Source organism: Nothoprocta perdicaria, unplaced genomic scaffold (assembly GCF_003342845.1).
Source record: "Nothoprocta perdicaria isolate Ctin4 unplaced genomic scaffold, notPer1 scaffold_156, whole genome shotgun sequence".
In the NCBI taxonomy this organism is placed as follows: domain Eukaryota; kingdom Metazoa; phylum Chordata; class Aves; order Tinamiformes; family Tinamidae; genus Nothoprocta; species Nothoprocta perdicaria.
Genome location: NW_020454716.1, coordinates 391463 through 418359, shown reverse-complemented (window position 1 = coordinate 418359; position 26897 = coordinate 391463). Strand labels below are relative to the sequence as shown.

At 42.6% G+C, this 26897-nt stretch overlaps 1 protein-coding gene across 1 annotated transcript in view; it reads right to left on the bottom strand.

Annotated features, from left to right (window-relative positions):
• Positions 1–25762, bottom strand: part of CUNH11orf49 (chromosome unknown C11orf49 homolog) — a 76545-nt gene extending 50783 nt beyond the window's left edge. Inside the window, exons 1-2 of the mRNA XM_026035146.1 lie at positions 25708–25762; positions 15505–15607 (exon numbers count right to left, since the gene is read on the bottom strand). Of these exons, the coding sequence (XP_025890931.1) occupies positions 15505–15607; positions 25708–25762 (158 nt within the window). The remainder of the gene's footprint in view (positions 1–15504; positions 15608–25707) is intronic.
• Positions 25763–26897: the final 1135 nt, after the last annotated feature.

Below are 26897 nucleotides of genomic sequence, written 5' to 3'. Positions count from 1 at the left end.
GCATCTCCATAGGTAGCATCTCCACAACAGACAAAAACCCGGGGTAATTGGGAGCCTCCTCGGTATGCAATTTTAAAATCATCTCCTGGTTTGTAAGCTAGTTTAAATCACTTTACCCTTTACACTATAGAAAAGGGTCTCATTTTAGAGGATCATACCAGAGTTAAACACCATTAAAAAGTTGTGCAATGCTTTAAAAATATATATATGAGTTCAATTGTTCACATAAGTCTCAAAATACTTGCTTTTTTTCCCCTCTCTCAACAAAATGCAAATAAATGCTTTTTTTTTTTTTTTTTTTTTTTTTTTGCCAATTGTTGACAGTTAAAATGCAGAACAACATTTCTAGTCCTCCTATCCAGGACGAAATGCAATCCAAGCAACAGAAGTACAAATGATTAAATCAATACTAAGTCATACTCCTGACTTTTGAGTCCTGGAATACTCTTTCTGTGAACATTGTGGACAAACATATTACTTCCTATTTTTGAAACCTTTTTTCACACACCAACGTGTACAAAACAGAGGAAGGTGCAGCCTTTGTCCCAGGATATTTTTAAAAAACAATTCATCTGCTTGCTCAAAATATGCCACAGGCAGAGGAAAGAGTCCCCATGAGCATGTTGTAAATGAAGAGCATCCACCACAAGGTGCTGCAGCTGCTTCAGAGTGAAGGGTACTCGGGGAGGGAAAGGGGCCTGAGGACCTACAAGGTGACTGTGACAGAGCTGGAAATGACATTTCAGATCTTGTCATTACATGCCATAGCCTGCAAGACATCCTTCTTTCCCCACTTCCATTGTTTTGCTGATGGATTCTGATGGAGAAAAGAGATACAAAAATGGTACAAGAGGAGAAGAAAGGMGATGCTTGAAGAAAGGAGATGAGAAACAAGAGAAAAAAAAGGAAGGGCACAGTTGTAGAGAGGCCAGARGGAATGAGAAGGAATACTCCAGGAAGTTTTAATCTGAAAAAGAAGAGGGGAGAGCTAGCTGCAAAATGCTATAACTAAACACACCAAATTATAGTGTTCAGAACAACTAGAGAACATGCAAAGTCTGGAAGCAGATGCTGGCACAACTATAATGGAAAGGTCCAGACGTGAAGGTAACATACTATTAACTCACAGCAGACAGCCCAACTCTATTACTTTTTAGCCCTAATAAGTGAGAACTCGAGCCACTTGCATTTTCAGCACGTGATGGCTCTAAACCCAGCAGGCAGAGGGGTATGATATCATTTGTTGTTGCTTACCCAGTTGAAAGAGTGGGTGGATGTGCTGGAAGCTGAGCACACCTCGGGGTGCTGCCAGCCAAGCGCCGYCAGCTAGGGGAGTAAAAGAGGCAGWGTACTGCTTTTATTCCCAAGCCTTGCCTGTAAGACTTTATTTAGCTGTACACTGGCTATTTTGGGTTTTTTGTTCCAAAATTTTGTTCCAAATTTTGTTCCAAACTGTTCCAAAAGCTGAAATCTGAAAGCATTGCAGGCATAAGTTTGTATCCCTACTAGGATACCACTTTTTAGAGACACCACCTTATAAGTTAGGTTTGTCTGTTGTGAATGCACAGCTCAAAAGAAAGGGCCACTTCCTGCAGTGCAGGATGGAGCTATCCAGCAGCCTCCCAACAAATCAGCAGATCTGGTCCCCGGCAGATCTGGTCTCAAGATCACTACTAGAGACAAGAACAGTTACATCCTACTATGTGTTTTGAAACCTTTTTATAAGGGATAGATCTCAGCAAAAATCTTGGCCTACTTTTTCTTAACAATGGCCCAGATATGAAAAATTATTGTTGATGTGGCAAGTAGTAACAACTGCCTACAGGTAAGCACTTTGGAAAGAAAAAGGAACTAGGACGATCAAAAGCTACTGCAGGAATTCCAGCAAGATCAACACATTAGTTATGATATCCATGAACAGATGTTTCTGCCAGTTTCTCTTGGACATGGAAATAAAACAAGCTGCTGTCCCAGAGGACWGGCTTAAGTAAGCAAGACATCAACAGTAAGGCAACAAGCTTAGCTTAGAACCAAAAATCAAGCAAGTTTAACAGCTGCTAAAATTCTCCCCTTGGGGCTGCTGGGCCCTCCTTCCCCTGCCCTCCTCTCAGTGCACAACTTGTGTGTTAGGAAGGTGGACAGCCAGAGTTCATCAGCAAACAGACTGATGAACAACCTTGGGGATCTCAATAAGCTCTGATTTAATCCTCCAGCACTTAGAAGGGGCATTGTGAAASTAGAAGTTGGTAAAATACAAAGTTCTGTTCTTATTTATCTTACTCCYGCTTCTCCCCTCCGAAGTATTTAAGAATATCTATCTACTTACAGCAACTTTACAGGTTGCAAAGCCTCCGATTGCAGACCTAACAACAATTAAAGGTTACCTTAGCCCTCTACAGCCACTGCAGCAAGCAATGTAGCACATGAACAAGGTTACTGGTGACATGGTTTTATTTATCTTGCTGAAATCAGGATGAGAAATTGAAGTGGATGTTCATTCGGTCACTGCAAAAACATTTCACACACAAACTGTTGCACAGCTGGGCACTCCATTAGTAAAATGGCTTTTCCCACTACAGAAAGGAGAGGAAAAAAGTAAATCAAGGCTCTTGCTCAACTAGTAGATCTAGAGAGACTTTTGCAGTAGAGATTTCCAAGATACTTCACTCCTTTTCTGTAAGCCCCCTACAGCGGCCAAACCACAGGAAAAAAATCTCTTAAGATGCCCGTGATGAGAAAGATGGGTCTTGCTCTGCACCCTGCACCTGTGGGATGGCACGTGCACACTGCAGCAAGAAGCAAGGTTGGGAAGGAGACSGTGATAAAACAGCCCCAGCTCTGAGAACTGGCTGTGCTGGGAACTCAGCACTCAGGTGCTGCTTCTCCGAACAGCGCTGCTTTCAGCAGGGCTTTGTCTTTTGTGTAATTACGTTTCGGCGACTTGCCAGAGTTCAGAAACTTTCAAGCACTCTTTTCAAACCTTTGGACTTCCAAATAGACTGTAAAAGCCCTGGGATGCTATGGTAACATCCCAATAGAAACCCACTCCAGCCGTGAGCCTCAGCCCGCTGAACTCGGGCAAAGCCGACCGCGCGCGGAGCAGGGAACCCCGTGTCCCCGAGCGGGGACTGGGGCCGGCCGGGCCCCGCCTGCCCCTGCAGGTGCCACCGCTGGCTTCCAAAGCGGCCAGCGGAGCCGCTCCGCAGGAGCCCTCCGCTACTAAAGGCAGAGATAGGAACGAGGAGGGACACTCCTTAACTTTGAGTGTGCTTCATTCGTTTCCACTGAGAGGCTGGACTGACTGGAACCTTTATAGAGAGCAACAGTGCTGAGGACCTGATGTTCACACTATGTTGTTTTTTTCTCCAGACTCGCTTTAGTCTGATCCTATCCACTGAATGCTCATTTGCAGTTGGACCACATCTTCCAATTTATTTTCATCTGAAAGGCACCCAAGTCTCAAGCTCCAAAACTGCTTCATGGTGTGAATTAAAGCAGGGCAAAAGGAGGTAATCGGGAGTATTAGCATTAATGACCGCAGTGCTAGGATGACTATAGAACTTGCTCTAGCAATMGAAAATACTGGAATTCAAAAGGCTTTAAAGCTCATGCAATTTCTGTTATTAAATAACTCATCCACACAAAGCATTCTCAAGAGAACAATCATACTTAGCCCAGGGCTATGTATGCTCTAAAATAGCGCAGTGAGGTTTACCTTGCCTGCAACAGCAGGCTAAGACCTGGGAGAGAACCCTGTTGAAACGGTTTGTGCCACTGAGAAAACAACCCTCCAGCTTCATTTCTTTCCACAAGGAATAAGTCACTGCCACAAGGGTGTAGTTTAACTTAAGGTCACTATTCTCCACCTATTTGCAAAAACATACTAGACTACCTGCAATATTCAGTCCTCCCGTTGGACTGTTTTCTTAGTTATCGCTCTTGGAAGACAGCTGTAGGAACATTAACACTCCTCACTACAAAACTGAAGCATCACATGCTTTTTAATCCCACTGTTATTAACAACTGGGACAGTAAAATGGGCCTCAGGAAAAACGTTTTTTTTGTAATGAAATTAACAGGCTTTTGAGGTGCTTCAACCAAAATGTGTTAGCAGTGTTAAGATGAAACAGATGCTGAAAGCAACTCCTTGCGATTGGCTTTAAGGAGAAATCCTTTTTTAAGAACTAGGCAGATAGGAAATCATTAACACTCTTGGTATTTTAGCAAGGCTGGATAATATAATACTGCAAAGACAGAGACTAAATTTTTAAGAGATCCTTTCTGTCTCACCCACTCAAGATTATTTCAGCGGAAGGGTGGGGAAAAATGGGAAAGGGGCAACCCAAACACTTCTGATTTATTTTCAGGCTTCTTGGTATAGGCTCAGGAACCTTTGTRTTCGTGGCAGAGTTAATACAGGTGGTGAATAGATTATCCCGAGCAGTGTTTGAAAGGAAATGAAGCACAGCACCTGTGACACCGCTCAGAGGAGGCACTGAACCAGCTTCCTCATGCCGCTTTGTAGCGAATCAAGCCCTTGGAGGCCAGGCTACGGATTCTGGAGCAGGAAAGGATTAAAAGAGTCGCTGTGCTTGCTCTTTATTACCCGCAATCCCTTTATCTTCCTCAGAGTCTCCCTCCCTTGATTCTCCTAGGCTAGGTCAGTAATTTAACACCTTTAGCTTTCAAATCAAAGGCCAAAATGACCTTACTGTGTTGAATTATTAGCCCAGGATTAAAAAAAAAAAAAAAAAAAAAAAAAGAAAAAGAAAAAGAAAAAAGAAGGGGGGAGGGGAGGAAGCCTCTAAAAACAGAGGCCTTTTGATCAGAACAGCATACTGCCGTTTGCTGTAACTCAAGCTGACCATTCTTATACAGCAGGAATTAAAGACTCCCCCTGCCAGGCAGGGCCCTGGTAAAACACAATAGCTGCTTGAGAAGAGTAAGCAAGCTGATATGGATATAATAGGCCACATATTGGGGCCCCTTTCCACTCTGAAATAAGGCAGCTTCGTCGAGTTATGAGCTGGGAAATCTAGCATTGAGGAAGATGAGAGGGGTGTACAACAGAAGAGAGCCCCGCAGAAACCGCRGAGGTGCGCGAGGGCGAAGCAGGGCGACACGCAGCACTCGCCGAGGTCTGGCTCTCTGGAGCTGCTCAGCAGCCACTGCAGACTAGGTGAGCCTAGAAAGGTCTTGCTGCTCTTAACAGAGACTTCGGTTTTGGTGGAAATACGGAACAAAACTAAACACCATAATGAGCTGCTCACCACAGAGATGGCTGCAGGAACACAACTGTAACTGCTTGTAGGGAGATGGCTGCAAGTCGCTTCCTAGCGTCCCTCAAAAAGCCTTATATATATTTTATATATATATATATATAAAATGTATTTCCAAACCTAATAAAAATCCATCATTATATTACACATAAAGGAAGCTGTTAATACTCCAGTAAAATATTTTAAATCCATTCAGACTGTTGGCCCAAGTGGGCATTGGAGGAGTTGAAGGAAATTTCCTTGTTGCGCTGCTCTATAGCCTGCATGATTCCGAGGGCAGGGGACATGAAACTTCTCAGTAAGAATCCGTCACAATTTCCGTTTTGCCTTTATTAAGATATTTTTTATTCTCCCTGACACACTGTGGAATCCATTCACTAGCTGCAAGATGCTAAAGAAACCAAGTTGTGAGGCCTGGAGGGGCAGTGGGAGAGCAGGGAGAAATRCACCATTTAAAATACCTGCGAGAAAGTAACATTTGATTTTCTCCAGCCTTCTCCAGCAGTTCTGGGAGTAGCTACCAAATTGCATCGCCCAGATTGGATTTCGACACCAAAATGCCAGTGCTCACTGAAAAATGAGCTTGAATCTGAAAATAACTGAATAACTGCACGCACCCACCTTCTGCTGTTAGAATCAATGCCGAATAGAGGCAAACAGGCTTCTCAGAAGGGTGAGGCCAGAGTCTAACTTTTTATTTAGTTTAGTTCAAAAGGTAGAAGGATAATCACATCATGATTGTAATGATCCAGGCACTATTGAAATACTGTTTAACGACTGCTCCAAAGGGATTCAATACTGAGTGGTTCTSCCATGCATCCAGCTTCCGTATTTGCTCTTTTCTTTGCTTAGGGAGGAGAATTTCACAAGAAAAGATAAAAACATTAAAAGGACAGCTGGTACTCTCTCACCCACCTATTCAGTTGTCCTGGCACATGAATGACAGAGTGGCTTCCAGTATTTCCATCATGGCAACAAACAAACATTGCCAAAATTCCTTCATATAAATGAAGMTGCATCATTTGAGGTTAGTGCTAACTCTGCATTTAGAAAGTACTTAGCTAAAGCACTTCATGCTCACTACAACTGCTTGGTCATACCGTTATTGGCCAGCTACAGTTTGCCCAAGCAATTTGAAAATATGCAGYAGGATTAATTTTGCAGCACATGAGATTACTGCAGGATTCTGAGGCCAATACATTCTGAAATCAGTATGGTTTTGATACTACATAGCACAGGTTCTTTGGAAGCTATTTAGTTCCTAGAAACTGGGGTATGGGAGGGAGAGCTAAAGCCAAGGACGCTAAGTTAAAYGATCTTATTTTTTTAGGCAAGCCAAAACTACAAGACATTTCAGCTGTTTGCTATTCACAGGGACACAGACACAGTTAGGGGATATTATCTGTAAAGGATAAGAGATCCCACATTGGATCCCATCCCATCCCATTGCTGCAGGCATTTGCTGATTTTTACAGCATTGCTTATCCAAGTTTAGGAGAAATTCTACTTAGCACTGTCCACCTCAGAACCCATGTATTCTTAGTGAGATAACTACAAACACCCTCAAAGTTTGCTGTGACACCACAATATTTTACATTCTAGGAATGAATACAGAACTCTTTCCAACACTACAAAACCAAGGAAGCTTTGATTCTGTTCCATCTTCTCTTAACGAAAATCTGGGAAAAGTGAACCATTCCTCARTAATACACCTTTTTATTTCAATCTAACTCTTTTATTCCGATCTAACTCTTATAAGTTTGGATAAATAGAGAAAAAATTCTTCTAAAATAGATCTGCTGTATGCATCCAAGAGTCTAGACTCAGGTCTCTACAGCACCCCAAAAACTTCATTAAGACTACCAATACACCAAAGGAGATAATAATACAAAGAAAGGTGTAACTAAATGCTGAAGCTATAATATATTCAAGAGTAATTCTCTTACAGCCGGTAACACTGACAAACAAAAACTTCTCTTCTAGGAAAGGGCAAAACTGTGCTTTTCCATTCTTTAAAAATATATACAATAAGAAAAGGATACCAATACCTACCAAGTTTCCTATATTATTTTTCTAAAGCTGGGATTTGCTAGCGCATTTTAGCACATTCAGAGTGCTACAGCAACACTACTAAATCAACTGCCTTCAGAACATACACAGAAGCTGCAGATAACCAAATCCTTATGGGACGTGAATAGCATGAAAAGACATTTCTATTTTATACACGTTGCAGTTTTCATCACAAGACTGTAATGAGCCCTACACCTGACTTGGGTATGTCAATGTTTACTTTTTGGATTTTTACCTCTGTATTCCAGCACAGAGTAACTCAGCAAGCCTGGATAGTGGTTTTCTGGAAGGATGTTCATCAAACAGCAGTATCAGCACCAAATTCTCTCTTCTGCATCACGGCCAGCTCTCCTCCAGACCTGCCCCCTCAGTGGAAGGGGGATAATCTGAGCTAGCTGCAGTTCACTAATTCTGACTTGAGGCCCTTTCACTTCTGCAGCACTACAAGCTAAAGCATAGCAGAGATTTGTGAGCAGGAAACAGGAAGTAATTGCCAAATACCACAGATATTAAAAGCCAGTTAGACAGTTGGAGAGGATAAAATGAAATGAAAGACCCTGCAGCATCACAAAAGGGACACGATGATCACCTATTAAATACCAAACTGATGAAATAAGTTATGGTAAAATAACCACAAAAAGCATATATGTAGAGAGGCTCCTTAAAGTTGTTTTTAGGCAAGGCAATCATTTGCTTATCCATTTTGTCGTACTGCCAAGGGCAGACAGCAGGGGTAGGCTAGGGAGGAGAAAAACTGTACCACAGATAGCACATGCCAAGAAAAGAGACTTCTCTTTTTAGATAAGATACCTTCTTATCTAAACCAAAGCGATCAACTTTCAATAAGCTGTAAGAATTTATCCTTTTTCCCCCTCTCCCTAAACTATTCAGATACCCTTCAAATGTGTAAATTTATATTGAAACAAGAATGTCACAAAAGTCTGATTTTAACTCCCAGTCAGGATCGTAGCCAAGTTTCTACTAGTAACACTTTAGCAACTATCATAGAAAGCAATAAAAAAATGGAAGCATACATGGAGTTACACTACGACAGTTACGTAGCAGAGATTGTTAGGGGGTAGCATGTTCAACCCCAACCCACAGAAACAGCACAAGCACATTTAATTGAGATACATATAGTCAAAACACACTATTTGCCAGGTTTTCAGTTCTTGGAACATTGCAAACATCTGTTTTGCAGTTTTATTAGCTATCAACACTGTCTATACGCAATTGATTTTAACCATCATTAAGGGAAGCTCAGCTTCAGGGCAAACATGTTGCCTTTCAGCATTCAATGTTGGATGTCGTTCCTGCTTACAAGATAAGATAATCAGTTCATTTCTGTTCATACCTATTCTGACACAGATACAAATATTTAATATCTGTGATATAAAGGAATAGGAGAGAAGCAGGAAGACTGCATTGGTACACAAGCAAACATGTATTAAAAACATTSCCAGCCTGGCACACAACAGCTGTGACTGCCTGTCTTCAAATAGCAAGAACAACGTAGCTCAAGCCTGTGTACCTAGCAGTGAAGGGTTATCCACAGAGAACTATCCTCACAAGGTGTTGATATCAAGTGTAAACAGTCATATTTTACAGCAAATTCTCTAGACCTTTTTCTCACCAAAACAATATTCTAAATTTTCTGAGTGGAGCACATTAGAGCATGTCAATTGTAAATGTTTTGTTCCACATTCATTCTACTGCAAATACTCTCCTCCAGCTACAAACCTGATGACTTTGCCCTGCTTATCAAAAAGCCTCTTTACCGTTTGTTTTTTTYCCCCTGTATTTCAGTCTGAGGATTTGGATGCATGTGAGGGCACATTCACCTGTAAGGTTCTTGAACATGGAGGATAGAAACAGTGGGAATCACTGTGTTATTTCYACTAACATATGCATTTTTTCCAGATGTTTACTCAACAGTAGTCATCCTGATCAGCATATTTGTCAGGCTAGGACTTGTTGCAATATTTGTTACAAAGGAAGAGCTCTGGGAAAATCAGGAATTCATAAACTCTGTCTGTCAGATGAAGAAATAAATACTATTTTTTTTCTGTCAAGCAATTCTATACCAAAACTTTCTCAGTTCAGATAGCAGATCTATAGAATCTGGACAAAATTCACATAACTTTAATCACAAAGTGAACCGAGTTATCCAGGTCTCCAAATCTTCTATGAATCTACATTCCAAATGTACATCTCCCATACAGTAGACAGGGTTTATAGTGCTGGGAGTTATAAGGAAAAAGGATTTTTCCCATTCCAAAAAAAGAAGTCTCTGCAGAGGCAAGACTGGAAGTTAATAAACGGACTTTAGCAGAAAGGCTTTGCCTCCATTTGTAAGTGTAGAAAAATGCAACTATTAGTAGGTTCCCCAAAATGATTTTTCACCAAAAGCAGTACTGAAAAATCCATCTGTTCTGTGGCAACAGACATTGGAAATGTCTCTCTCATATTAGCTGCAAAATCTACTCCTTGGAGATCTTGGCATGAACACTGTGTCTCGGTGCACATACTCACTCTCATTCCACTGATAACTGAGGAGCGCAGGCGAGGCACGCGGCCCTCTCACGCAGTGCCCTGGGGAGCAGGGAATCCCAAGTAAGAGCCTGTCAAGAATCAGCAGCACGTTATCCCAGATGAGATTTCCAGCCAAAAGGGCTTTTTCACAGATAAGTCATTGACAGCAGCAACTTCACACCTGTCACACAGCTCACTGCAATCTTGCATTGAGTGTGATAACTCTGTCATTTCTCCAGTAGAGCAAAAGGAGCCTTGGGAGTTTCTGAGGAACATGGGGAATATTGACTTTGCAATTACACAGATTATATTACTGAGAATATTTGATGTATCTGATTTTCTCCTTCACAGAGGTAGCTCCAAATCTCAAAAAAAAAAAAAAAAAAAAAAAATTTTTTTGCTTTGTTTTCATCCAGCCCCGCTGAGAAATTCCAATGATGACACCAGTCAGATTTCATCCCTCAGAAGGAGAAACTGGTAGAGCCAATCGAAGCCCAAAGGACACTCCTACTATAACTTAACTGTTTTTGCTCTTCACACTGCAATTGTACCAAGCACAGATAAAATGTTCTGTGGTGCTAGATGCTGTAGAGTACATGCAGAACCATTTAATATTGAAGGCCTCACACTATTCTTGCAAACAAGATAGGGCAAGTTATTGTGAGAAAGGGAAAGATGCACTAGAGATGACAGTAAAATTATGATATATCCCAAGATTAAGGAAAAAGAAAGGGGGGGAAACACAGAAAGAAAAGGAGAGTCTTAAAGAGAACACTCTTTCCTCTGCAGATTTACTTAGGTAACATCATACAAAAGTACAGGACTGAACAAGCTTTTCTGGTAACACAGCTGGTGCCACTGCTATTGCCAGAGGAAGCCAAGAGAACAGTACTAAAAAAAAAGTGGTAGAAAGGTAGAGTAAGACAGAACTGAGGAATTTAGAAGATAAAAGGTTTCAGCTTGACATGAGAAGAAGGTAAACAGTGAACAACCTAAAAAAGGTGTAATAGATCAACCAGACAGGAAAATGAATGGCAACTGAGATGGTCATCTCTATTCTTGTAATAAACCTTTAGGAAACCCTTCTACGACGTACTTCTTGGCTCTTGCTTGCAGGTCATTTGATTCATATGTGCTTTGCTCTTTCAAGTGTTACAGGGCATCTAGGATGTTGGGATATCACTTTTGTTCCTAAGGACTGAGTTCAACAAATTCTTCCAGCTAATCCAGGGAGCAGGAGAAAACGAAGGACTTCCATGTACGGTAAATTAACACTTCTTGGCATGATAGTATCTATACAGCACTGTCAGTGCTGCTGCTTTGAACAAAGGAAATATTCCTTTGTGCAAAACAGTGCTCTACAGCAGGGTAGACTTGGAATTTCCATGTCCTGCCTATACTCCTGAAAGCTGATGCCAATCACATCACAGACCTAAAAGAAGCATCCAACCCCCCACCCAAAACAAACACACACATCACAGACACCTTCTGATAAGTATTATCAGCACTGTCATCAGGCAACACATCAGTCAGTGCTCACAAGAYCCAGCAGAGGCATTTCAAGTTAAACCCTGCTGAAGCATCCTTACCAGAGGAAGGGAATCACGGACACCACGTTGCATGCAGAGCCCARCAGAAGCAGCAGCATGCCAGCCTTTCTCAATAAGCTCCAGCTGGCAAGTGGACAGGGAGACATTTCACCAGAAATGAGGAAAAACAAAGTATCTCAAGAGAAGATCACACAAGAAAAATATTTTTTTTCAGTTATCTCTTGTTCACTTCTATTTCCTTTATCAAAGAGACTTTAAAAGTGATAGGGAAAAGATTTCCCTGTCAAAATTAAATGGTTAACACAGGTTAACATTTCTGAGCTTTTCAAAGACTCTTAAACAGAGTAGGGTGTCTACCTGTTAGCTGGAATAGAAATTTTGAAGCAAAGAGTTAGTACAGAAGAAAAGTAAAAATTACTGGTAGGATGTCTTGATTAAAGAAAGAAGTTTTTGCTGCTTCTTCCAGCTGAAGTGAAATAAGCATAGAAGCACACAGCCTCTCTTTAAAATCCCAGAAGTAGGATACTGCACACTTTTCCTCTGTGTGATCAAATGCATTAACGTGGGGGCCCTGTTTTTCTTCAGTACAGGAAAGATCAAGAAACAGGATGATAAATAATGTATAGGAGGAACGTGTCCCTTTAAGATGCGCTGGCACAGAAGTCAAGCTGGAAGAAGCAAGGCAGTGTTAGTCTATAATTATAAGGAGGCTTTCAAGAAAGATTCTGCATTTCATGCAGACTCCAAAGCAGACCAGAAGTTTCTGGGATTTATAATGAACAAATACCAGTAGCATTTCAGCAAATCTGTAAAATCAAGACTAGTCCTAAGAGAGGCATAATTCTACTCTTTCAGCTAAAAGATGTGGATTAATTGGCAGAAGGGTGACTGAGCCCTATTCCGTAAGGGTTAGGAGTGAGTCAGATGAGGGGAGCCTCAAGGAACTCCCAAGATTGAAAGCAGATGCTTTCCCACATGGGAAAAATTAACAATGGAATAAAGAGGGAGAAGAAAATATTCTCAAAGACTAAGAAGTATTCTGGAAAGAGAGCTGTAGAGATGAAGCGTAGCCTTCTGCAATGGGTAATTCCAGTGCTAGGCTGTGGACAGCAGTGCTATATATACCCAATTTAGTCTGCCAAACTAGAAACCAGTCACTGCCTACAGAACAATCACTGCTTGATCTGTACACAGCCATGTGATCATACAGCTTCCAACTCAGAAATCTTCTTCAAATAAAGATCAAATTCAACATGAACTGCTTATTTTCATAACACTAATTACCCAAAAAATAGCTGCTACAGCCTGTCACAGGGACGTGAAGTGACATGGTAAAGGTGGGGCACTGTAATTCCTGTTGGAAAGAACACAATGGCTCTTCACTGATGAATTCATGACATGTCCTTGGAGCACCACTCTGCTGGAAAGTGCACCCTGAAGAAAGTCTGGAGAATACTCCTCCTTGACACACTAACTCGGTTCTTTTCCGCAAAATTACAGAAATCAATGCCTTATATACATTAAAAACAAGCAAGCAAACAAACAAAAACCACACACCACTTATTTGGCCATACCGGATAGATATTTAAACTTTGGGCTTGTGAATTCTTCAAGCGAATGTAAGTAGGGAAAGCACACTGTGAAAAATGAGACACCCCAATACCAAATCCCTTCATCTGAAATCATTCCAGCATACTTCAAAATGAGCCAATCCTCTCACCTAGAATAACCTGCATCAAGGAAAAGCCTGGGAGAGTAGACACAATCCCTGTGGAATCTCACAAGTTATCTCTGAGTTCTAAGACATTGAGATTAAAACTAAAAACCAAGATCAAGCTGATTTGCTTGGCAGAGCCATCCAACACAAGCGCAGCCTCCACAGTATAGCCTGAGCAAAYGCAGATGCTGGAGGAGGAACAGAATTCCACAGGGCAGTGAGAGGAGGCTCATGGCTCAGTCTAGGAGCCAGAACGGATGGCATTTTCATAATAGGAAACTTCCTGTTTTGATTATATCTACATCCAAATTTCTGGCAATTTATTCTCCACTTTGAAGAAAGACTCCCACATTTCATATGTTAAGAGTTTCACAGCTCTCAAAATGATGGAGCCTACTTGTGCTTTGGTACAGAGACACTGTTTCATCAGCTAACCTCCAACCATACCACTAAAAAAGACAGGGACAAGTTCTGCATTGTTCCCAGAGAAGACAAATCCTGAGTATTTTCCTGTCTTTCGAGAAAACAGAAGCTCCACGGAGCAATCAGCATGACTGCAATGCTGTGATAGATATTCATATCTTAGTTTGAAAATAACTAAGGCACTAGAGATCATGTTTTCTAAGTCAGTCGGAGTAGTGTTCTATGGTGGMTTCATATTTATAATAATAAATATTGACATTTTTGTTTGCCATAACAATCAGGAAGTATTGTTTATTCTTTTAAAGGCGGAAGAGAAATAAAAGTAGAAAAGAGGGTAATTGTCAGGTCATGATGAAGAAATATTGTATGGAACTACAATATGGACATGGAAACAAGCATTTCAATCCTGATGCAGTGTGSGTTTTTTTACTATGGGTATCTATAGAAAGGGAATGCACTTTGAGAGCTTGAGAAAGAGTACCTTACAAATAGGGGAAAAAAAAATCAATCCTCTTATCAAATCTGCACAGTACCAAGTATTGCTGCCTTCTAAAGTAGATGTATGAAATTCTTTGAAGTGAGTATTCATTCTAGTTACACCGAAGTTAACAGTAAAACTAAACAACCTTGATATTTTGTTCAGTACCTCTTGTAAAATTGTCTTTATTCACTGAACCACTGCCTACATCTTCCAGATTTTATAATGTGGATGATTCACTCCAAGTGAAAGTTAGAAGTACTTTGTTGAGAGCAAAAAAAAGTAGTACTACCAGGAAATCCTCTTCTCCTGTTGCAAGGCCATCTACTTAAAAGAACTGGTACACAAACAGTTGTAGCAAGACAGTCCCTACCTTATTGCCTCTGCCCAKCATAGTCAGAGCATGGCTGGTCTTGGCTAGCTTGTTATCCTGTCTCAAAACAAATTTGCTCGGTCTTACTATTTTAGCTACACATTAACTAGTGAAAATCTCAGTTACCTGCTAGTTTAAAAGGTGTGTGAGGCAGGAAATGCCATGTAAACTGCCCAGTCAGTTGTCATTCAAATTAAAAAAGTAGATCTCATTTGGAGATTAGATAGACAGCTAAAAAGAGAAATTAAAAACAACAAAAAAATTCCTCTTCCCAAGCCATCTGAAGAGGAATGGTAATCTAGTGCTTCAAGATCCTCTTCCCCTGCTGCAGTACATAGGTGATTGTGAAATTCTCTTGACATTGATTTGCCTCAGGAGAAGTATTCAGGAAACAAAAAGAAAAAAAAAAAAGAACAAGAAAGCAATGATTTTCAGATGGGCATCAAAATATTTTGAAGCATATACCCATTGCAAGCATATCCATTACCTGCAGAATTTTAAAGCATTGTACAAGATAATATGTTAGCAAAACATGCAGCAAACAGCTGAGTCAACATCAACAACACTGAAGACTGGTACACAGTTCTTCCCCCAGACTTCCTCCCAAACTAGGAGCAAGAAGTTCGCCATGCTGGTCACTCCACTCCTAAGTGTACTATTTAAGATGACACAGGTTATCAGCGAGGAGGAAGAGCCCCCTTACGATAAGAAGCATACAAGGAGACAAAACAGTTTAAATTCATACTCAGAATAGGAAAAATGAGTGCWATTGAAGCCAAACGTAGTCCCTGCTTTTCATGCTGGCTAACAGTCTGATTAAACAGCATCTGGTCTTCCCTATGCTTTCTGAAAGCCCTGCTGCCCAAAGCTACTGCTTCATGTGGGTGTTTAACAGGAGAGAAGCTGAAATGCAGGAAACCCATGCATGTTTCTGAAAAATACTCAGGCAGCCCCGGCTGTCCCAGTGAAATCCACATTCACAATATAGTCAGCATGTGTCCAGTTCCATTCTCCATGTACCCTGCCTGTTTCCAAAGGCCTCCCTCAGGCTGGCCCTATTGGCAAGGTCTTGATGTACTTACTATTCAGTGAAGAACCTGGCAATGCCATACTGACTAATATCTTCTCTGTTCTCCAGCAGCTGGCTCACTGCATCCTCCATGTACGTGAGGACATGTCTTTGAGCTGCAAATAAAAGACAGCAAGAGACAGAAATTAGAATACATGGGGCCTGCAAAGCCCAGAGCCAGGCCAGGCTATTTGGGCTTTACACAACAAGCCAACCAGCATTTGCTCTTTCAAAGAGCACAGGTTTTATTCTCCCACATATGCACAGTGTAACTCCTGAGTTAATTCTTGCCTTTTTTTTTTTTATCCCAGCTACACAAATTCAGCCACTAACAGTGCTGGCCACTTATAAAACCTCCCAAGATTCTGGCAGCCAAGGAGGAAGAAAAGCGCCTCTGAGATTGCCCTTCTGGACATGCACATTCAGAAGCTCCTGCCCTCTGAATTGTGGTCACCTTTCCTATACAGCTTGTCAACACTGCATCAGGAGGGTTGTTACAGAGTTCAAGGGGTTTCCTTCCCTTCATACTGACATCAAGTAGCTCCAAGGTTGTTGTGTAGCTTTTTTCTAAAGGTCAAAATAAATGTACCTCTGTTTCCACACAAGCAGCAATGAAGATTTTTGGGGTAGCAGATGCAGAGCGGGTGTCAAAGCCGCACGATACTCCTACAGCTCAGCAGCCTCAGAAAGATGCCTAAACAGGACCCAAGGTAGCTCCAGCAGTGGCAGGCCAGCCAGCGCCTAACCAAGGAAAGCCACATACCTATAGGGAGACCTGGGAGCAGAGACGGTTTGGTTCAACATTAAACCATTTCCCTGCTTCCACAGGGGGCAGGCTCTATACAAGTCAAGTATTTACCAGAAAGGAAACAGTGCAGCTTTGCCACGGAGCTCCTTTGATGTTTCTGGCTAGAAACCAACGCGGCGCAACAAAGCGCCGCGCGTGGGTGCTGCGCCAGCGAGCAGGCAGCAGGCTTTCCAAAACGACGGGTTCAACAGGCAGAAGACAAGTCACAACGAACCCAGGAAAATCGTTCCTAACCTGGAAAGCACACAAACCCTGTTCCCAAAGCACACACCTCCATCCTGAACACGTATGCTGCTGTACTTTTGCATGTAGTGTCGTGTCCTAAAAAGAGCAGGAAAAAACCCTCCGGGGATATAGGAAAGGCAAAAGTCGTTTTTGCTCCTTGCCAGTYGGTTCCAGACTTGGCAGCAGCATCCCCTCATCAGTAACTGGCCAACCTCAGGCCCGCATCAATATTCATCAAACCTTTTTAATTTGTGCTTAACATCCCGGTAAGTGTCGGGCCTGCATCGCTTGACACACRGCGTGGAAGTCCCTTTCATCTTAGTGTGGGGCAGCTGGCCTTCAAGAGAGGCCCGGAAATGATTATTCCCAGTGGATGCAATGATTAAAAGTTCATATGAACATTGATTGCTATCAGGGGATTTCTCTGCCTAGAACACTTTTCAGGACAATGGTAAAATTGGTTAAGCACACCCTGGAAAATACCTTGCAGCTGATAGCAAAATGGTAAGCCAAAGGTTCAAAGATATTATCTGGCAATAAAAAGATAGARGGTGTTGCTTTATTTAATTATTTTAATGCAAAGGAATAAATTACAYTTATGTGAGTGATTAAAGAAAAATAGCTCTGCGCACCTGTGTCCCCCGAGGGAGGAATGAGTCGTRCAGCTCAGTGAGTCTTAAGATAACAGCAACGGGGTAGCTTCATTTCAGCCCATCTTTCCTCCCTGCTCATTATGCAGCCCATCTTCCACTGGGAAACCTTCTTCCCAGCCCATCTTGAGCTGTCAGTGGTACCACAATAAGCCTGTACTAGCAAACAGGCCTTCAGTCATCTCGGTCTGCAAGTGTAGTGTTAGCTGTAAAGCCCTGCTCTAAACTTTGTGGGGAGGCCCCATCAATGACAGAAAATTTCTGCTGTATTTCACCACTGTAGAGCTATTAACCTCCCCTTAAAAACCTAGGGGAACAGGCAGCTGTCCCGTTGTGCTCCCCAGCACAAGAAGACTGGCCTTTGAAACTCAAACCTCTGAGTCTGCTCCTGGAGACAGAGTTAACTTCTGACACACAATTTCAGGAACATCTCTGCCACAGTTAAAAGCGCAAACAAATGTATATAGGTCACAGTTGAACACAGGCACTGTTATAAAAATTCAGTGATTTCCTAGAAGGATATTTCTGCTAAGCTTTTTGCTGCCTGGTCCAAGGATCCTGGCAAAGCATTTCTCTCCATATTTCCCAGAAAAGTAGGTGAGGCTTTGGGGTGGGAAGAGCTGGTGAGCAGAGGAGCTGAAAGAAAAACAGCACTTGGAGGCTACTCCAGAAGCCTCTCTCTTTGGCTCTTCTACCACCGCGCTCTTTTCCAGGGAGCGCAGCTCACCTTGCCAAACCAAATTCCAGTGCTGGCTTCCTGTTCGCCCGCTGCCTAGTTCCATGGAGCGGTACGAGAGGCAGAACTGAACCAGCTCTATCCCACACAGAGAAGTCATAGACTAAAATGTAATTTGCAGGCAGGTTCCAGCAGGCCAAAGAGGCCTAATAAAATGCCAGGAGTCTGGCAGGAGAAAAATGGTAGCTCCATAACTTCTGCAACTGGTATTTCCCTTACAAACTCCGGAATCGTATTGGAACATCACCTATTTATGCAAGCACAGAGTTATAAATAAAATCCATGGGGCACCTATGTAAAATAAATAAGGTGGTTCATAGGTTTTTAAGACTGTTTCTGTCTCTTCAAGAGCTCAGGTAGATGCTACTGCCCGGGTGTATGCACTGCTGCTGTTTTGGAGGCTCACTCCACAACCACACAGCAGCACTGTGGGTGTCTGAGCTGCATCCTGCTGGTGGATGGGCAAGAGAATTTTGGAAGAGCTGAGACCAGAAAGTGTTATGATGTTCTCAAGCTTCTTGGAAAAAGAAAATCCTAATCGATGTGCCCTGACCCTTTCTCAGTCCTCCTCAAGATGGCYGGGAATTCACTCAATCTCACTGAGCTAAAAATCTGTCCCCGGGGGTYTCACTCAGTACAAGATGGCACTAGCCTTCCCCCAGCTCTTTAGACTACAGGGCTTTGCCTACCACCTTCCTCCACTGCCCAGCCTCCTTTCACCCACACCCCTTCTAGGACCCCCAAAGCTGCTCCATTCTGCTCCAGTACCTGGCTGGAGAGGGAAGAAAAGGGTGAAAACAGCAATGGGCTCTTCACCCCAGCCCTTGCCTTCACAAAGGATGTGTCTTTCTGAACAACGACAACAAAAAAGTGTCAAATRGAGAATTAATCACATTGCAGTTTGTCAGTGCAGCAGACAGTAAGAAAGAGGCTCCAAATGCCCCAAATCCAGACTTGGTCACTCAGAGCTATGCAACAAAGGAAACCTTCCATGCTAACAGGACACACAACCCATATCTGCTAAGTTCCTCCCTGAAAGTCCATACAACTGCCCCAAAGAGTTACTAAGCGTCCCTGCCATACTCATTCAGCAGATGCTACTGTTCATGACCATTGGGAAAACTACGGGGCAGCTTTCACAGAAAGACCTGACAGCAAAAGCTTACAGAGGAGTCTCCTGGTGGTCTAAAACCTGATGCTAAGTAGATATATTTGCATAGTGTATTTAATTCTTATCTCTGAACCACCAACAGCGAGGTTACACGTCTAGGCTCTGCTCGGTTGGTAGCAACCAGAAGAGAAGGGCTCCCCGGGTCRGCTACTGCCGCCCTTCCCTTAGGAGAACAGCCTCCGGTGGCACTGCCGCCTTGTCCCCCGTCTGAACCAATTTCTGAGCAGAACAGGGGCTGTTCAATTCAAGCATGGCCAGACCAAGCAATATTATGTTTTCTTCGAGCTTACARGTAAAAAGCAAAAAAGAAAAAGGATCACGTTCATAGTCAAGCCACAGTCCCTATGCGCCTTACTACAACTGACTACACTTAATCGCTGCTAATTCCACCTAGCCATAACTGTACCAAATCACTTGGGCATATTGATTTAAGCTAGTAAAAACAGTCTTTTTAGAAGCCATTGGAAGACTTGTTTCATTCTTCTTATAAGAACAAACATTCCTGCTAATTTGTGGGTTTGGTTGTAAACATAATAAGAACAAATGTTGATACTTGAAAATCCTTGAAGGAAAAGAGATGTTTAAAACAAATATCATGAAACAATACGTGCACTAAAATTCTCAAAGTCATAAATTCAGGAGGGAGAGGGAAATACCTATCACCTTAAATAACAATGCGGTATATATGCAATGTTTTTAATCAACAGCAGTGCTCAGAAATGGAGAGGATTAAGACCGTGTAGGTTCCATTTACATTAGTTGCATGCTAGCATGCATTGGCAAAATGATCGTGTTAGCCACATGAACACGATCACATTTTACACATTGGTTTCTTAGTTTTAATCCTTAGTTTCATCTCTGTAATGCTACATCAATAGGAAGCTTCTCTATCCAACAAGTTTGCCTTTTATAAAAGGCAGACAGGAAAACCTGAAGATGACTCTAGCAGGACACTTCCCAAGAAGGAACAGTAAACATGGGATGGCCAAAAGATGTAACAAAACTAGCAGCAAGTGCTGCAGAAGAAAATGCATCATGCTGAACCTGATGAARAAAGAGTATGTTTGGAATAAATGGGTACAGGGTGCTAAAACTCATCCCAGTGCGGGTCAGCAAGCACTCCTGGCTCAAAGCAGCACCCTAGAGCAGTGGCAAGCCTTTAATCTCCAAGTGGCTCAGCTAGCTGTGATGTTGCTCAACTCTTTCTCAGAGATATCTTCCTCTGGAACACGAGCTGTCTTCCAGAACAATTTGTACTCTATGAACATAAAAGAGCTTTTTTGGTGGCTGGTTCATTCCTGGCATAGCAGAAGGTGTTGAAAAAGCAGAAGTGGGAATCCCTGAGTAATGAGACCATTTTTATTATTTAGGTCCTCTTTAACTGAAGTGCTGAAAAAATACAACTTGATACAATTAACTTTATAACTCGTTTCAATTATTAGAAGTTTAAGAGCATAACAAGCTGTAAAGTATTTTTGAGTATTTGTTGTTTTTAAATCTCTCCAGATCATGTAAAAAGTAACGGTTAAATACATTGTAAGGGTTTATTTTAAATTGGAACTGAACTAAAGACAATGCTGCATTACCACATACTGGAAACACACATATATAGTAACACAAGCCCAATTTCATGCAATCATTACAAAAAAAAAAAAAAAAAAAAAAAAGAGCAAACAAATAAAAAAAAAAGTGAGAGGAAGTGGCAAGGATACAACCTGCAAGAACAGAATCCTGTGCACTCTGGATGTTTTTTCCAGCATTAATTGAATTTCAAGATGATCTTTCTAATCACTTCAGATACCACTAGGGAACAGACTGAACAAGAGATGTAACAAAACAAAACAATCAAACCCAAACCCAAATCGTTCCACGGCTGCAGTTCCTTCTGGCTTTGCAAGACTTGACAGCCTGATTTTCTATAAACCTTCTTTTTTTTTTTTTTTTTTTAGGGACAGAACATATAACAAAGCACAAGTAGAGCTGGTCATTCCCATTCCAGAGATAATGCTGCAATGTCAGATATGGTCATACTCAGGAACTCAGGCTAAATGGCCATACAACCCAACTAGAAAGTATTKTGTACGCTTACAACTTGGAAACCATTTCCAACAAAAACAACAAAAAAAAAAATCAAAAACGGAACGTTTCAATTTAGAATTTAATTTTAAGCAAAATTAAACATTCTTGCTTTGAACAGTCAATCAACATAGTAATCACAGACCATGACACCTATTTCAGTTTGTACACCTAATATCCGAAGACTGGACACACTCTGATTTTATTGTCCAAGCCTACCCTCCTCCTCCCAAGCAGGCCACCTCCTACAAGATKTAGCACAGCTGCTAGAAACCACAAGTTTTCCATTTCCAGCTACTTCAAAATACCATTAACGTTGTCCAGCTCCCTTTAGAAGCAGTCAGTAGCATCAAAACCACCTACTTCTAAGTCTCTCAGAGGAATAACTTGAAAAGGGAAGGATATAATTTACATAATCCCAAATATTTCTCTCAAATTTTTGATCATCTTTGCCTAGATACTGATGAGGGAAGGAGGGAAGGAGGGAAGGAGGGAAGGAGGGAAGGAGGGAAGGAGGGAAGGAGGGAAGGAGGGAAGGAGGGAAGGAGGGAAGGAGGGAANGAAGGAGGGAAGGAGGGAAGGAGGGAAGGAGGGAAGGAGGGAAGGAGGGAAGGAGGGAAGGAGGGAAGGAGGGAAGGAGGGAAGGAGGGAAGGAGATCCCCACTACCTTGCTTGCTAAGATTGGTGGGGTTTGCTCAAAAGTATAGAAGATGTAGGAGCCTACAGCTTGGTGTTGTAAGGCAAGTCAGCAGAATCCTATAAGAAGGAGGTCTTAAAATGTTCAGAAAACACATGCCTATCAGCATATCAGCTTTGATTGTAGCTATCAACTTTCACAGGCCTTTATATACTTCATATTTGGTATCTTAAGTGTGTGCATTATTAACAARAGTCATCAAAGCAAAGCAGCAGGTGGGATTTTTCCCCTTCTATTATGTGGCAAAGTGGCATAGTTTGGAATGTAAAGAGGCACACATTAAATAGTATCATAACTGCTATATCAAAAATAAATAATTTAAGGAGTAATCTAATAAAGCAAACAGACAAGTAAAAATGCTTTAACACAGAATTGCTCGAGATCCTAGCCACAGAGCAGAAATCTAAAACATACCTTATCACAGTGCCCCTTGAGTATGTGCCTATTGACCTGAGCTTACTTCTCCAAGGAATGATTTTTACTTTAACAGAGAACAGAACAACTGCATGCATTGTCATTAACACTGGATTTACAACACACAAATATGACTATAATGGCCAACTGCTATGAAATGCAAATATCTTATTTTGGACTACGTGTATTGCAAAATTGTTGAGCTATCTCATCTGAATTCAGACGTGCTACTAATGTAGCACATACATTGTTTATTTCCGTTACAGAAAACAATTCAGCTTCCAACTCAGTATTTCTTAGTACTGTTCAGAAGAAAAGCAAACTGTAGCTGTCTGTGAAGTCTCTGCACAACTGAAGTTCTCTTTTGAGAGCTATTTTTGATCGTATAAGCAARCCACTACAACAAATGTTCTTCATGCTCATTACTCCTGGGACCTCTTATGAGAAAGATGAGGAAACAGGACCTTGTTTCTGGCACTTAACAGACCCATGCTTTACAGATAAGGCATTTTCCTACCAGAATATTTGTGTTCTTACATGCCTTGCATTGGCACAGGAAGAAAAGAAAGCACATCCTGGATTTGCGGGTGGAGAGAGAGAAAAACCAGAAGAAGAAAAAGAACTTTAGATTTCTTCAACAAACTACTAAATTTTCTGTGTAACAGGAAAGGGGGAAAAAAATCTACAATTCGAAGTTTTTATTGTTCTACTTGTGCAACTGACTTTTAAGAGCTTCATTGCCTGCTATAAATAACTGAGCAATCACCAGTTATTAAACCGTAATGAGGAAGGCATGGACAAGAATGACTCAAATAGACTTCATTTTGCCTACTGCAGTTCCAGTCTCATCCATCAAATGTGAAACACATTTTCATCACTATCCCCAACTTCAAACATGAGATGTTGTCTATTCAGTGAAAATGTTCTTTAAAATATCCCAGCTGTTACAACTCCTTCAAAGTGGCCTTTCTGCCTCTCCTCCACCTCCAACATGGGTGGACCCCATCACTTTTCCCATCACCGAGTCATCTCTGTTCTCCTTCCTACTGTCTCACAACCATTTTGGTATTAAATGTGTCATCGCGTTTTTTGTTTTCCAGGAAACCTRTTATACCAAAAATTTGCAGCTATTTGTCATCTTCACCGAATGCTTGATTTGTTTGTCCTTGCTCCTTTCTATTTTAACTCACAACCGTTTTTATTTGCCTTAGAAGGCGTTTTAAACACATATTGCTCTTAGCAACCAAATTGGAAATGGAAGATCTCAAATAGGAAAAAAACATAACACAGTAAGTGGCACGTAATGTTATTTTGGCCACTCATTTTATTTGTGAGACCATTTTTGGTTTTAAAAAGGGAAAAGGAGAAACAGATCAAGAGAAGTGTGCCCATCCCACATGAGGAAAGCGAGTGCCAGTTGATTTGGAAGACTCAAAGGCTCATTATGCAGCAGCCTGGGGCAACACAACTTCAGAGTGAAAGCACAGAAAGTGAAACTTGTTTATCACAATTGCTTACAATCCCACATCAGACAACAGTGCTARCATGACATTGAGCCACACAATAGGACAAATGGAGAAGGATTCTCACTTAATCCAAAGAATGGCCATTTCAGWAAGCCAAGTCAAGTAAAGAACACATTAAAAGATGTTATGAAAGCACTCTGGTTTTTCTTTTCTTTTTTTTTTTCTAACTTCTTTTCTGCTAATAAAATCTTTGCTTTCAATCCGTAGAATCTGTGAGTAGAATGTTAAGTTACAAAGTCTCATAAAGAAAAAAAAATATATATTCTTGGTGACATTTACAGCTAAGGAAGTGGGYGTTTTTCCTCTGCTAAACAATGAATATTGCAACTTAAACAGAAGAACATATTATGTGATCAACAGAACATGCTCTTACACAAGTTATTGCTCAACCTGACATGTATATATGTCTTTTTCTGATCCCAATGCCAGAATGATTTAGAAGGTTTTAGGAAAATGAAAAGGGAACGGCAGAGCAGCACGCAGAACAGAGATAAAAGGATACCCGGTTTAAGGAGKTTATTATCGCTGCCTGTACCTAGCAGCCTTGCACATCTCTTACAAGCCTCATTTCTCAGTTTCAGGTTTAAATAAAACAAAAACTGGTTATTTAGTCTTACATTTTAAGAATTCTTCCTAGATTGTTTTGGGTGATTTAATCTTTACTGACAAGTTTCCCACAAGTAAATGCTAAGTGACTTATTTCATTAAAAACAATTTAATGAACCTAAAATCAAGTTGGCTCATTAAAAAAAAAAGAAATTTTGCAAGTTTCAGCCTAGAGCAACTCTGYAAAATAGTTATGAATCTCTCTATTAAAGCGTAGGTTGAAAATGCTGACGTAGTGCGATAGGGCAGCACAAAATCCAAGGGTGTATCTGCACAGCACTCGGCGATGCTCTTCACAAATACCTGAACAAGCTCCAAATCTGAAATCAGTAAGAAGAGCTTCAGCAGAGTGAGTCTCCTGGAATAATCATAGAGCGGTTAAGGGTTGGAAGGCACCTCTGGAGATGATCTAGTCCAACATCCCGGCTCGAGGAGATCATCCAGTCCAACATCCCGGCTCACGCAGGGGCACTAATCACCCTGCACAGAGCACCAGATAAACTCTTCGCTCCAGCTTGAGTTTCTTTAATGCCGAATAGCATTGCAGCTAGGCAGGCAAGCACACAGTAGCAGAACAGCAGTCTCGCAGCAAGAGCACAGGGAGATTACGCTACAAGAGGAAYCAGCCTACTCATTTGCCTGAACACATCTTCTCCCACCATCACGGTAGCTGACAAGAAGCCGCTTGGCAAAGGCACTTGCAGCACTGCCCGCTCACAGCCCTGCCAGGCCCCCCAGGCCGAGCCCTCCAGCCTCCCCCTTGCAAGGCAGGTCTTACGTGTCCGGGAAGCCAGCACCGCTGCGCTGCACTTGCTCCCTTTTGGCCCACCGGTGAGGGCAAAACGATGGCAGAACAAGCGGCCAACCCAAACTAATTCTTTTATTGTGGGGGAACGAAAAAGCCACAGTGATTTGGGTATATATTTATAAAACTAATTTCCAAACWGCCTGCTGGTCCTAGGAGGTTACAGCTGAAGAGTTTCAGTTTAAATACCATTGTCTTGAGCACGCTCCAAACGCTTATTCCTTGTAATCCCTCCTGTCTTTAGCAACCACATTAAGAGATATTGATTTTTCTCCCCACCATGGCTGTTTTCAGTTAACAGACAAAGCACAACACCCTCGGCCCCTCACTCCGCACCAGGCGGCAACACAAACGGCGCCAGAGCCGCTTTACAAAGGAAACGGCCCCGCGGGGCGCCGCTGCCGGGGGCCGCGCCGCTAACGGAGCGGAGCCCCGGGCCGCTCCCCGCGCAGGCGGACACGGGGCCGCAGCCGCGCCGCCCCGGGGCCGCCCCGCTCCTCACCCAGGTACTCGGGCCCCGGCAGCGAGAGCCGCTCGGCGCTCAGCATCCTCAGCATCCTCCTCCTCTCCTCCCTGCCGTTGCCGTTGCCGTTGTTGCCGTTGCCGTTGTTGCCCTCCCGCCTTCCGGCCGTTTCCAAGGCGCCCGACGCTGCGCAATGCCCGACCGCTCGCGCCGGCTGGCAACACGCGCCCGCGCCACGAAGGTTCCGGGCCGAAAGTGGCCCGTGCGGGTGATGAGCACAGCGTGGCCACAGCTCGCCCGTGGCTCGGTGGCYCCGCATGGAGATCGGCGCCTCGAGCAAGCGTGGGGAGGCGGGAGGGACCTCGTGGGGAGGGTCCCCGGCGAGGCGACATGATGGTCTGRCCGTGCAGCAGCATGGCGGCCTGGCCGTAGGACGAAATGGCAGCCTGGCCGTGGGTGACCTGGCACTGTAGGGAGATGGGATGTRCAGTGGAAAAAGAAAGAATTGGGGAAGCCAAAGAGCCCCAATGTCAAAAGGAAAAATGTATAAATACTCCTTCTGGGTAAATTTAGGTTGAAAATCAAAAGGTGACTARTGCCACAGAGGCGTTGGAAACTTTGGAACAAAAGCTGTGAGTGAAAGAGCCTCTTCTGCAGGGAAATGAGAAGTTGTGCAGAATAATAAGGGACCTTGGGGGGCAACCGAGCCCTGGAGAGCAGGGACTGACCAGGGCCGGCAGCTCCGAAATCCGCAGGGTGTCCCGAGCTGCGGCTTATTCCTGCTTGCTGGGAATGGCRTGGGCTCCTGGGAATGAGCGAAGCCTCAGAGCTGGAGGCAGCCGGGTCGGTGGCCTTCCCTCGAGGCTGACGGGGCCCAAGTTCCCAAGGGAATGCAGATTCCTGCAGCCCTGTTAAGAAAGCCCAGCTCAGGATGCAATCCTAGGAGTGGAAATGGGAAGGACCAAGGTCCCTGTTTTTACTGACAGAAATGAAATAAACCGCTTTTGCATGGATGTAACCTGCCTTTAGTGCACTCAAGGAAACAGCACCTCGGCTTTAATTTATACTCACAGGATGACCAGAGCTAAAAACAGCAAACGAGATGTCACAAATATACTTTTTTTTATTTTATTTTTTTAATCCCCCAAAGTCTTGCCTGGACCACTCTGCTATCTTTGTGCTATCTTTACAAAGATATGGCCTAAGTAGAAATATTYTAAAGATAGGTA